This window comes from Phlebotomus argentipes, unplaced genomic scaffold (genome assembly GCF_947086385.1).
Source record: "Phlebotomus argentipes unplaced genomic scaffold, Phlebotomus argentipes genome assembly contig_2, whole genome shotgun sequence".
Classification (NCBI taxonomy): Eukaryota; Metazoa; Arthropoda; class Insecta; order Diptera; family Psychodidae; genus Phlebotomus; species Phlebotomus argentipes.
The window spans coordinates 6,604,313-6,618,309 of record NW_026776162.1 but is presented as its reverse complement, the minus strand read 5'-3'; the positions used below and the strand labels follow the sequence as shown (position 1 = coordinate 6,618,309).

Sequence of the window (13,997 nt, the reverse complement as noted above, 5' to 3'; positions counted from 1 at the left end):
TATAGGTGAAGAAAATATAAGGGAAAATTGATAATACATCTATTAGTGCCATCTATGGAGGGCTTTCGGAACTCAAGCAAATGGTTCACTTCATTGTTCAACATTCGCCAAATGGAGAGAAAGACTTTTGCCTCAACTTTTCCCCGCCCAAACCATAACAATTTCCCATGGAAATTTCTCCCGCAATTCTTCCGGAATGGACAGAAAAAGTTCATTAGTGCCAGTAAACACAAAAAAAAGAACGGAAAAGAGAAAACTATTGAAAACTAACATAATAAAGTTTACATTTCCATTAATTTCCGCTACAAACAGAATCATTCATTAATTTTTCTTCAATTATTCCGTAGAGTTTGGAACATTTTTACGAGACACACAGGAAAAGAGCAAAAACTTTGCTTTTCTAATTATGCCAAGAGCTTTTTTTCCCATGCACAACTTTTGATTATTACGCTTTGTGCTCAATTATTCACTGCACTTTGCGAGAGTGTGAAAAAAAGTCAATTTCAATAGTGATTTCAGATCATTAACTCTACAAATATATCGGAATTTTGTGATTTTTAGCGAATTTTTGAATATTGAAAAGCTTTTTATCTGTTTTAACTACTAAAAAAATTGAGATTTTTATTTTTCTTGATTTTACAGCGTTTTATTTGCGTTTCTTTAACGTTATAAATTGAGAATTGCATGATTTTCTTAACATGTTTATAGATTTTGACAGAGAAATTAATTTTTTAAAACTAAATAAATAGTATGAAAAATTGATTTTTCAGAATTAAGTCATGAAATAATTATTATACAATCAATATTAAAATTTAATGAACGATTAGAAGCTTTCTGAGGTAAATTTGCGTAAATTTTGGGGCCATTTCAAATCAATTTGCAGCATTTATTCAATCATTCATTTATGATTTAATATTTCATAATTCGCTTCAGTCAAAACTCCACAATTTATTCGCAATATCACTCCAAATTCCCTCCTTTTCTCAATGACTTTTTCCTGCTTTCCTAGACATTTTTTTTTTGGAGCGAAAGCAAAATACATTTTCAACCCCCACAAATTCAACACCTCAAAAATGCTGCATAATTGCGCGGTGACTCGTGAATTGCAAAAGTTAAACTGAGAGAACCGCGCGCGATGGTTGAGGGCGAAAATGGAGCCACATTAATAAATTAAAATGAGATTAAAGTGCATGGCAAGAGAGATATACTGCGTATTTTCTTCTCATTCGCATAAAATTCTCATTTTATATATGGCTGGCAAAATCGTACTTAATTTACGGGCGACAATCCACTATGCAAATAAACATTGTCGGATTTTGTGGGATGGAGATGAATGTTTTCATCGCCATTTGAGGGCAATTGTCATTATCCAGAGAGAGTCACACACACACACAGTGGAATGTATTTCGACATTAAATTTAATCACCTCGCCCAGGAGGAGAGAAAAGAGAGAAATTGTGGAGGAGTCAGAAGGGAAAGCGATTTTGCCATGAGAATTGCAAAGCGCAACGGATGAAATCCAGGTTATTCCAACTCCTTTTTCTCTCTCCTCGTCGGGGTGAGTATGAAAAATTGCAATCTGGGCATCGTGGCAGAAAAAAAGAGCGTGGAATAATTCAGCGATGAGTGGGGCGAAAGGTCCACGGACAGGGTGGAATTGTAGGGTGGAAAACATTGGCGTCGCTTGGCAGCAGTAAAAACTCACCTGAATATGTGGAAGTGAGAGCAACTGCAGCATTTCAGCCTTTTCACGGCTGAATTTGTGTCCATGTGCCAGGGAAATCGCCTCGACGGCATCTCGACATCGCGCCACTCCATCTCCCGGCGGCGCACGTGATGGCGACATTACGTTGCAACTGATGCGATCGTACAGCTTGCGAAGTGAGAGAGAAAAGAAGAGGGATTAATTTACATCGCGAGCACATAAATTATAATTGAACCAGGATTATTAAGCATTCATTTGTGCTGAACACAAGGGGGAGATAATACGGTCAGAAGTGGTGTACAGCTCAGCAGAAGTACTTAAGAGCGATTACAGACTTGCCGCTTATCCACGAATCGACGGGAACTGGGATCAATCCTCCGTGGATGAGCCTGTAGTGTGTAAAGGTCAGATCAGCGATAATTCGTGGTTGATCTGCGCCTTTACACACTCAATTATGGATTAGCCATATTTGTGGCTGATCTAGCGCTGTACACACTCAGGGATTATTTTTCTTTGTCGCCACTAGCGACACTGTGTTTTGGTGTATTCAGCTGTCAGTTGATTTTGCGTATTTCAAAAGTGTGAAATTTTACATTAAAATTGCGAAAATTATTGACTCGCAGAAGATTTTTAATGATTTTTAATAATCCAGGTAATTATTCGCAAGAGATTCGCCATTTTGCCTTTCCTTAGTCGTGCAATGTTTCGGCGCATTTTCGCACGAGCGCGCTGCTATCGGGAACCCCAAAATATCGGCTGAATCTTCGATATATCGAGGGAATGTTCGCGTTTTCTGGCAAAACGAACTGTCAGTCGTTCACACTTGCGCTTATCCTCCCGTGGATCATCAGCAAGTCTGTAATCGCTTTAAGAAATGGAAGTGTTGAAAAACCTACAATATTTCTTCCCGAAGTGCTTATTTTACCGACAAATTGTCCCATTTCTTTGGATTTCCTTCGATTTTCATGCAGAAACAATCATAACATTCTTTTTTCTAGGTTATGTAACACATCAAGAACAGATTTTAGCACATCAATTCTTATGTTTAAGTCAGAGAAATCAGTAGTAATTGGCAGAATAAATTATTTATATAGAATAAATTGTGCTTTTCTGAATATTTCATGCCAAGAAACACTTTACATTATATTAAACTCGAACATAACCTCAAAAATAGTCATGTGGAATTGAAAAATGTTTATTTAGAAAACTTTTCGGGCAATTTTGACTCTGAATTGGTAGTTTTTAGTTCATTTTGTGATCTAGAAAGCTTCGAAATGGAGTTTTTGAAGATCTAAAAGTGATAATTTTGAGGTTATGGTCCGAAAAGATGCCGAAAAATGCGTTTTTAAGTTGATTCTCACAGAAATATCGGATGGAAACTTAAAAGATTCATTAATAATTTGTCGAATTGACTTGGAAACAGTCTAAAAACTTCATGTTCTAGAAGTGTCAGGCAAATTTGGAAGTGTTTGGAAGTGTTGCACAGAGATTTAAGGGTATATTATCTCCCCCTTGTGCTGAAGCTGAAGAATCTCATTTCACCTCCCTTCAGCATCTTTCTAATCCTTTTCCACCCCCAAAAAAATAACACCTCGCTCGTGTTTTGTATATTCATAACTCTCATCTTCACTTAATTGGACTAAATGAAGACATATAATATTCTGGCTCTCTCCCGCTCTCTTATCTCAACTATGCACTTTTGCTCTGCACAGACTTTTATTATTTATTCATACATGGAAAATCCTGTCGAAATTTAATCCTCGCCTCATTTTTCACATGGAAAAAAAACTTGCAAACTTGGCAATGATATCAAAAAAAAATCCTCTTTACTTTTGAAGGGGGAAAAATTTTCCCCAAGAACATTCATCAATTAGTAAATAGAGGAGACATTTTAGATTAAAAAAAAACATCCTGCAGATACTTTATGTTGTTTGTGTCGCCTTCACAAGAGAAAGAGAGACTTTTAATGAAGATATGCTGGATAAACTTTCTTTTGTGGCACAAAGATTAAACTTTCCACCTAATGGAACTTAAGTTAAGTGTCACAAAAGTGAGATAAAAGTTGTCTTTTCCCATTCAATTTCCACCTCTAATCAATCTTCAAAGAATGCAGTTGAAAATTTGTAATAAATGACATTTTTTGAATGGAAATTTCATTGATTTTCTTTCCCCTTTTCATGCCACACAATTTTAAACCTCCACAACTTGAATTGCTTCATATCACACAAATATTTATGTTATCATTTTCTCCCAGGAAATTTCCTCAAAACCCTCAACGTGAGATTCCCACAAATTCCAAAGTTTCCACCTCTGTGTGTGTGTGTCTCAGAATTGAGCGGTTTTCTCATCAACAGTTGAATTATTTTAGCGAATAATTTGCATATCACATCACAAAGACACACAATTTTGCAATTATACGAAACTTTAGGAGAATTCAACCCCAAAAATGCTTCATTTCCTGCTGTGAAACACCCCCAAAAACATGCAGGATGCAGAATTCTAGCATCTTTTTCTCTACCTGCAACAGAGTGTGAAGTCGAGTGTCTCGTAAAATGTCTCGCAGCACATCCGGATCGACGAATGGATCTTGCACGGCATGAATGTCGTCTAAGGAATCCAACACTTTTTGCACAGCCTCCAATCCCGCCTCCTCGTCTGCCCACTCGTTCAGTGACTCCGACGCCGTCCCAACAGCCACTGAGGGGCGCAGATGAAGAGATAAAGGGGAAATTAGGGATTAATGGTGTCACTTTTGAGATGTTCACATTATATTTTACACTCCCAAGTGTGCACTTAATGTGCCGCACAGACACACACACGTCACGCCAAGAGGAAGGTAAGTTCTGGCTCACTTGTGTGCATCTCATTACGGTTGGAAGACGCTGTTGAGCTCCCGTGTAGAGTGCTAGGAAGTTCTTATTAGGAAGCTCTCGAAAGCTTCCCAAATTGGCGCAACAGTTAAATGTGCCTTTTGGGATGCATTTGCTTAGAAAAGTCACTTTTAATGCATTTCTCCAGTGCTTTATCGCTTTTTAAGGTGAAGTAATTGAAGTTATCGACAATTGTCGACACTTATCGACACAATTAACGTGATATTTATATTTTTAAACACAATTTAAGGGAAAAAGTAGTTAAAATCGAATGTCAAAAAACTAAAGAGTCAATTTCAGTCCCATTTTCCAGAAAAATTGTGTTTTAATAAGGAAATTTCACGCAAGTCGTATCGATAACTATCGATAACTTTCATGATGATGTTATGCTACTAATTTAAAATGGATTCAGTCAAGCAATCTTACGCGAAACATCAATTTTGCATCCAAACTCGAAGAATTTCAACTTATTTGCAGAATATAATAATTACACTTAATCTGAATTTCCGTCAATTTTTGCTCTATAAAGATTCTTAATGAAATTCTCGAAGATATTTGAATATACACATGTTAATTGTGCTGACAATTAGAATCATTTAATTGAGAGAAAGTTTGTCTCTTCATCATATTATTGGGATTTTGAGTATTTTATCGAAATATCTCAAGAGTTGTTCAGTGTTTAGTGACATTATCTGCCCCTTGGCGGGACATTTGCTGAAGGATGTCGTGAAGGAAGCACTTAAAATCCCTCCTTCAGCCCCAAAATGCGTGAAAGACGCCAATATAATCAGCCACAGCCTTACCTTCACTCCCAGAGTTCTACTGTATAAATTAATAAACACATTACTTGAATCGGCGTCAGCGCCACAAAGTGGATCCATGGCGATGCCGCCGGCGACAGCCTGAACAGCACCTTTCAACTTGCGACGTGCATTGAAGCGCTTCAACTCCTCCACAGTGTCGGCCAAATGCTGTCGCTGGAGCTTATCACGGTCCTGTTAATCAAGATGCCATATTTCCCCATTATTTCCACCTCCTCCTCTTCATGCTTGATGGTCAACTCAGTTATCTCTCCGATGGCAAATCAATAGCCACAATTCTCGAAGGAACACAAACACACACACACACACAAACTCACCCTTATCCACGGATGCTCCAGTATTTCTGCTATTGATGGTCGATTTCCAGGATGCGGTGCCAGCATTTTCATCACTAAATCTTTGGCCGTTGCAGAGATTTGCTTCCATTCCGGAGCGTCCAATTGTACATAGTTCTGTACAATTTGTCAGTTTTATTGTGCAAACACGAAGCCATTGCACCAGTGAAATGAGAAGAAAACATCCTTATATTCTATCTTATGTACAAAGAACAAATTTTCCCACACATTCTCTAATACTGAGCGAAGAGTGGAAACATTGTGGACATTAGGATGGTCAGAATATCATGCAATTTTGCTTCCGGTGAGGAATAAATTGCTTCAAGACAAATATATATACTGCAATTGGGAAGTCACTCGCCCAATAGTGACATTCAAGAAGATGTTTCTCAGTCAAGCAACCAATGAAAAATGCAACACTTTTGGGCGAATTGAAGAAAAATGCTTTTCTTAACAAATTAAAGCTCAATTTGTTGTGTTTGAGTGAGAATTTCTCCAATATTTGGCTCATTTTGACTGACTTTTAGCGCTCTGAAGAAAATTCTCAATTTTGAAAGTCAAAAAATGACCGCCAGATGGCGCTAAAGTCTAGTTTTTACGATAAAAGGAGATTTTCTGCATTTTGCAGTGAAATATTCATAGAAATGTCATTTCTTGATGGATTTGCAAGATTAATGGCGATCTAGAAAGCTAACTTCACAGCCTACAACTCTCTAGAACGCACGATTTCTGTGTATTGTATAATTACAGTAGAAATTACACGCAAAAATCATGGAGAAAATGGAATTTCTCATGTGTTCACAAACACGAATCAGATTTTATGTGTGTAAATCGTGTAAATGTTGTAATATAATGGAAATTAAATTAAATTCGCTCTACATCAGCTCATTAAGGGATGATTGTCTCTCCGCCATTTACCGTGCGGAAGACATACACACAGGGTGAGACGGGGCAATAAATAAGATGGCTTACAAGTACACCAACCGTCATTCGCCCACGTGAGACGATGTCTTGGATCCTCTTTCCAGAGCCCAGGAACGGAAGTCGTCCCGACAGCAACACGTGCAGCATCACGCCAGCGCCCCACACATCGCACGCCTTCCCGTATGTGCGCCTCGTCACCACTTCCGGCGCCATATAGTGCGGACTGCCGACACGTCCTGTGACAGAGGCGAGGAAAAATCATAAATTCCACATAATTGTCTCTCCATTTCGACGGGTGAATCGAAAACGATGATAAGTTGATTTCTCAGAATTTGCGTCAATTTTCGGATAGTTTTTTGGCTGTTTATCAACTAAAAAAATTGAGATTTGTATTTTATGGGGAAATAAATTTGAATTTTATGCGGCGTAAATCATGAAAAATCAACTTTTTCCCAGGAAATCTGTTTGAAAGTATTTCGCAAAAAAGCTTCTTTGATAAACATTCTAATTTCAATTTGCCTGGATTTTCGTCAAATGTTTGTTTCTAAAAGACTTAAAATGAGGAAAATTTGGTATATTTTTAATTTTCTGCAATACAGAACTTTGAAAAAGATAACTGAGAAGTATTAAAAATTGATTTCTTACAACTTATTTCGATAAAATGTACTAAAAATCTATTTAAAATCAACTTTTTAATAGAATATTTTCTGTTTATCTGCAAATTTTGCCATTTATCAGTCAAAATTCCAAAAAAATATCAATAAAACCAATAAAAATTCACCAAATAATTATTATATGGCGATAATTGGCATTTTTTCAAACCATTAGCGGCTTTTTGAGTTAAAATTTGTCAAATTTCGCAGCGAAATTGACGCTAAATTTTCAACTTTCTTTCTTAAAAAATTGCAACTTTGTCTTTTCATAGTTATCTATTCACCCGTCGATTTGCAGCCATCCAATTCACCCTCCGCCCCGTGGTCAGGTGAGTGCAGAAAATCCCAACAATTACCCTCCAAGAGTGGCACATTCTGAGTTCAATGTGCGCAATTTGGTTTAATTGAATTCTGCACTGACCATAATTGCAATAATACAGGAAAGCTCAATAGAACGATGATTAAATGTTGTACTTGCGAGATAAAGCAAGGAGATTGCCAGAAACAATTGGTGTAATTTGAAACTTCAACTCAATACAATTTCCAGTGAATACAAAGTTTTCAAACTAAATACAACGTTTTTGTGGTAAGACACAAATGCGGGAATCTCATTCAATATTCCCAAACTCATGAAGAACACTCGATACACATCTAAAAGCTCTTCCAAACCAAAAACAGATAAGTACTTCAGCCGCAATCCCAAGTAATCTAAATTGTGCAAACGAAGGGACGATAAATTGTATTAAACGAGCATTACAACATGCAATACAAGCGTGAGTGACATTTCTGCATATTATTTGTCGTTGCAACTTTATAGAATTCCTATTTCACTTCATAATAGCTACGAAGTTGGCATGCTTTTCATAACTTATATTAGCGAAGTTTGTTTCATACGAATTTCAGCTGTCAAAACTTCATTTATTTGCAGACACTTAAGAAAATCACACGTAAAGTGAGAGATTTGCTTATTTAGAGTGTTTTTCGAGCAAAATATTCCAAATTGCGTCCATTTTCTGCCCATTTTCTTCAACTTGGAGGTTAAGAATTGTTCTTCTGTGCAAATGTTACGAATATTTCCGTATTTCCCTCAGACTAATCTCAAGAAACTTCCAGGAGCTTTCAGCAATTATCGAAGGACGTTTTCAACGTGAAGAATGAGTTCAACAGGGAAAAATTGTGATTTTTATTACCAAAATCCAATCAATTTCGCTGGAAAATGTCAAAAAACGTGCGAAAAACACATAACCTCAATCTGTGAATCTGTCAGCTTCATGTCTCGTGGAAAATAAATTCTCCACATTCGTAAATGTTATGAATCGCTAATCTTGCAACGAAGTTTTTCGAATGAAAGTTATTTAAACGTCTTAAGCAACATAAAGTGTATTATTGGATGTTAAATTGCGAGAAAATACTTCATTTAAAGGCAAATTCTCCCCGTTGTGGATAAAGAAATGAATTTTAACAAGATTATATATACTGTTCTATTCTTTTTCCCCAACTGTGTCAGTCTAGGAAGAAAAAGGAAGTCTGGCGGCGGAGTAAAGTGAAATAAATGAGGGTAAATCTCATGGAGTGAATAAATATTGAAATATATATGCTAGAGAGTGAAATGGGAAGCGACCAAAATGCTCCGTTGTGGATTATTGAGATAAGAGAAGTGAAATTATCCATCAAGGGCGGATTCAGGCGACCCAGAGAGAGAGATCTTTAATGGGATTTCAAAGTGCGATTCACGCCATCCAGTTGAATAAGAGACACACATTGAGAGATGGAGTGAATTGAGAAACAAAGGGATTTTCTGACTTTCAACCCACCCGTTGTGATCCTCAATTTCGTCCTGCGAAATTTTCGCGCCGCACAGACTCCAATTCTCTGTCCAACAGTGAACAGGAAAAAAATATCTCACACCACAGAAGGACACACTGGCCGAGTGCAGATGCTCCGCTGCCAGTGGAAATCCCCGTGACATCGTGGCTGGCACACTGTGTGGCTCTCACATGGGCGGGAACAATGGCTATGATGTCGTGTACATCATTGTGAGAGTAAAACACACTCTGTGCAATATCATCATATTGAAAAGGGACTCAGAGCACATCGCTAGAGGATCGACTGACTGCTATTCAACTCCACATTCTCCACGAAATATCCCAATGAACTCCTGACTTTTCCTCCATCGCAATTTCCAACTGCAATTTCACCCCCAAAACACAACCTTTGTGGAGTGCACCTCGCAAATCCTCCAAAGTATTCACGTGGGAGAACTCCAAATAATTACTTCTCCTCAAGCTCAAAACCGCGATAAATTTGAAAACCTCCCTCAAAACATGCGAAATTCCTCCAATCACTCAAAAGCTCTGCTCAAAAGTAAGATTGAATGCGTGGCAAAAACACGCCACGTGAATTTATGCCAATTATACTGTCAATTTTCTCATATCCGCAAATTGACGAGGGAAATTGAGGTGAGACTGAAGGTTTTTCTCTCTCCCTAAAAACTAATCCAACTTTTTTCCTCCACCGTCTCACAATTTATTTGCTCACCACGTAGAAAAAGGACACACAAGGAGTGGCAAAAGAATCATTTTCAAAAAGAAGAAACTTTCATCAAAACTTTACTTCTCATGAGAGTTTTGTCAATGTAAAGAAAAATACAATTAGATAACATTGACAGACAATTTTATGATCACTTTGAGTGGGAAAATAAATGCATTTCAGGGAAAATAGTATTCTTTTCATCCCTCTGAAATGCAAAATTCGCCCCCAAAGTGAGAATAAAGTCAAAAAATCCAACTCACGAGGTGAATTTTTCCTTTTATCGCTTCCCATAAAAATATTTACATATCTGTGAGGGGAATTTTAGGGTTATTTTTCCACTAACAGTGAAAGAAAAATTATGTGAAAATGGCAATTTTCTAGTAGAAATTGTTGTGAAAATCATCTTGTCCACAAGAAAAACACAATAAATCGTCTGTTGTGAGGAAATTTCAATGAAATTAAGTACTTTTCTAAGTAGAAAAGATCCTTTTCGATCTTCTTACTTAATGAATGCTTCTGCTGATGATTGTTTTTCTGTGGTTAACCTCAAATCCTCTGTGTGACCGCATGTGATAATTAAGCCCATCTAATCATCTATTAATAACAGTTTACAACATTAATGACGACAATATTAATTACATTCCAGTGATTTACTGCTGAGAGACAGAGAGAAGAAAGTTATTACTCCTCTGAGGCACATTTTGTACAATTTGTCGCCCTGAAGCACCGGCAAAAGATGCTGCATTCACAACCAAGTCGTGTCAATTAATTAAAAAACATACTAAAGCATCACATGTAAATTGTCTCTCCCTTTGCTGGGCTTTATGTGGAAAAGCCTCGCACTTAATCGTACTTTAGCGCAGTGCTCAAGCGAAAATAAAGGAAATTCTCTCTCTCTCTCTCTCTCGGAGTTACAATACGATTTTGTCGTCATTTCTCACAATTTACAATAGAGACATTCGCCAATTGTACATTGAAGAAACGATATTGCTTCGTGCTCTGTAATGAAATGAGAATGTATGTAAATTGGGTCGTCAAAGGCGCGCACACTCTTGTCAAGTCAACCCCTTTTTGCATATACAACAACTCCTCTCTGGGATGTCTAAACTTAAAGAATTTTCACCACTTTATACCCAACTATACGGCGCACATTGTCTCAGTGGCTGATCAAAGATTCGCAACGAATTCCAATTGTCGGCTCAAGTGAAATAACTTGCTAGTTAATTGCACTGAACACCCTCATCGTCAGACTTTCCACCCACTCACACATTTAGCGCCCGAAGGGAAGCCTTTTGCTGGGAAATTGACTCCAGACTTTCATCTCAATCCATGGGATTTTTGCCAGTACAGCGACACAGTGTCTATCTTGCGTGGGTTCTATTTAATTTTCTCATTTCACACGCACACACAGACACTCTACACAGAAAGAAAAGATAGATGAAATGGTGACAAAGTTTGTTAATCACGGTAGTAATTGCTTACTTTACGAAAAGTTACAAAAAGTATGTAAAAAGAAGTAATTTTTCGTAAGAATTCGAACATTTTTAAGAAATATAATAGTCGTTTGCAAACTATTACGAACTTTTACCACTCATCATTGACCGCAGCATTAGCTGTTTTTTTTAGTAAATTTCTTTTTGTTGCTTCTGTTGCAGCTCAGTTGTCAAAAGATGGTGGAATAGCGCGTAATATTATAGTGAAAAGTGCAGCAATTCAGTAAATAATGCTGTTTTTCAAATACGGCTAACAGCGAGAATCTCGTCAGGAGGAGAAGGCCGCCATGACAGTGACATTCCCGTCACAAGTTCTGAGTGTTTTGCCAATTGGTATAAGGTATTCGACTTTCAATTCACGTATTGTCCAGGACAATTCCACAGTGCCTCAGAAGTTGTCGAGGATGCAAAGAAGACATCATAACCTCACAAATTTGCCTCCAAATGGAATTTATTCCGGGCAGCGTTGGAAGAACGCTGCCTTCGAGAGTTTTGCAACGAGCAAAGTCACAAACGCACCACAAGAACAAGAACAGAAGATTCAGTGTGCAATTTTCACTTTCTTAAAGATGGGAAAAGTATATTTAATAATCCGAAAGTCTCTTAATAGATTCTTATTCATGATTAACCGGATAAATTCATATTATTTTTTTAAGACATTTTATGTCAAATCTAAAGAAATTCAAGTTCACTTTCTAAGTTAAGAACTCTGAAAACATTTTGTTAGTAAAGCATTTGTTACAAATAAATTACGAATGGCAAGTAAAAATTACAAACACAAATTTTCATTCGTAAAATATGTGAATTAGACGATTTTGTAAAGAAAAAAATTACAAAACCTGACAAACATTTACCCGGAAAACATTTTTACTGGATTTTTCCATACGATTTCAGAAATATTTTACAAAATTTCACAAGTTCCTACTAATTTTTTTCTTTCTGTGTATACAAACTACAATATATCTCTTCTACATATGTGGGAAAGAATCCCTTCAACAATGTTGTATCCTTTCCTGTTTCACTGCCACAAACATTCTCACTTCCTTGGTTGTCAATGGCCTGACAGTGCCAAACCATATCATCTTTATTTCCACTCCTTTTACACCCTCAAAACCCACCCACACTTTGGGGCTTTTCACGCAAAATTCCGTTTTACACACAAACCCTCAAACATGAAGTCAATGGGACTTTTGCCACTCTCTCTCTCAATTCTCTATTCTCTGCAAAGAGTGAACTTCTGATGTGCAAAGGAAAACAGCACTAACGAATGGTTATTCATATTTCTAAGGCGATTATAAATATGTCGAAGAATTCTTGAGAAATTCATCATTTCCACCGCAATTCAACGAGACAAAGTAACTTATAACTTACACAAAATATATAATATAGATAGCAAGAAGCTCCGTTGTAGATTGAATGGTTGAAAACTTTCATATATGGTGAAATGAGAAATTCAATATCTCCTCTTGCTGATGAATATTTGCAACACTCATCGAGGAATATTTAAGTTACAAAACTCACAGAATATTCATATACGATACATATATTAAAAAGCCATGTCCGGATATTGATTTTCATAATTTCTTGAGTAAAACGACGCTGTTCCTCTCGAGAAGCTCGTGTGCTTTTTTGAAGAGGGATAAACTACACATTATGTAACATATATAACGTCAATCAATAAATCAACCTTACTTTATGCCATAAATATATATAGATAGATATATAATTTAACATGAGCTTCAATGCAAACGCATTCATTGAAGTCTTTCTCTCTCTCTGTGTCATGTTGTGAACTGTCATGAGAGGAAATTGAAAAGAGAAATCAACATGAAGGAAGAAAAAACGTAAGGAAAAAGCTGTTATTTGAGAACGTGCAAGAAAGATTTAAACTGAAAGCATTGTAGAAAAGGATACTTGATATGTTGTTCAATATCATTGGTGGAACAAAAAGGAAAACATGTAACAATAGGAGAAGCTTTTTCGCAATGTTCTCAGAACATCATAAAAGAAGAAAAAAAACTATAGACATTGTGAAATATAAGTGTGATTTTATGTAAAAGTTATGGCGTTTAAAAGCTCGCTTACCCTCACCATCTGACTTCAAATAAAGTTTCCCTCTAGGACTCAAATTTGAACGATGCACTTGTATCCTTTCTGCGAACAACACACGGCGTTCAAACAGTATTTAATTATGCAATTAGTACACAAAATGCTATACATCATTAATTACACCGATGATTGTGATTGAGATGGAGAAGTTTAACCACTCTCTGGGTGTTGTTGTGTCTCTCAACGCATGAAAGCAACGTAAAATGATACATACATAATATGATTTGCGAACATGATGGGAAACACTGGCTTAATTGGCATGAAATGTGTGAGGAAAATTGTCATATGCGAGAATAAATACGAGTGAAGCGGAAAATATGAAAATTTTGTGCTAATTTACCCCCAAAAACAGCTTCTAATCGTTCATTAAAGTGCTAATATTGCTCTGTAATAATTATTTTGCGAATGTTTTAGTTGATTTTATTGGTATTTATGGGAATTTCTGAACTGAAATATGACAAAAATAATCGATAAATTCTATTTTAAGACTTTTCTAATTCATTATTTAATCCCAAAGTCATTTTTTAATAGAAATAGTGCGGTTTTGTTCATCAG

The 13,997-nt window shown here is 36.6% G+C and overlaps 1 protein-coding gene across 10 annotated transcripts in view; it reads right to left on the bottom strand.

Annotated features, from left to right (window-relative positions):
* LOC132265039 (peripheral plasma membrane protein CASK) overlaps window positions 1-13,997 on the bottom strand; it is a 224,956-nt gene that overhangs the window by 169,442 nt on the left and 41,517 nt on the right. For 7 of the 10 annotated variants that reach the window (XM_059765456.1, XM_059765459.1, XM_059765458.1 and 4 more), the window contains 6 exons: window positions 13,419-13,487; window positions 6,704-6,891; window positions 5,714-5,848; window positions 5,423-5,570; window positions 4,224-4,402; window positions 1,706-1,873 (listed from right to left, as the gene is read on the bottom strand). In XM_059765456.1, the coding sequence (XP_059621439.1) occupies window positions 1,706-1,873; window positions 4,224-4,402; window positions 5,423-5,570; window positions 5,714-5,848; window positions 6,704-6,891; window positions 13,419-13,487 (887 nt within the window). The remainder of the gene's footprint in view (window positions 1-1,705; window positions 1,874-4,223; window positions 4,403-5,422; window positions 5,571-5,713; window positions 5,849-6,703; window positions 6,892-13,418; window positions 13,488-13,997) is intronic. The other 3 variants (XM_059765457.1, XM_059765462.1, XM_059765464.1) reach the window with 3 other exon arrangements.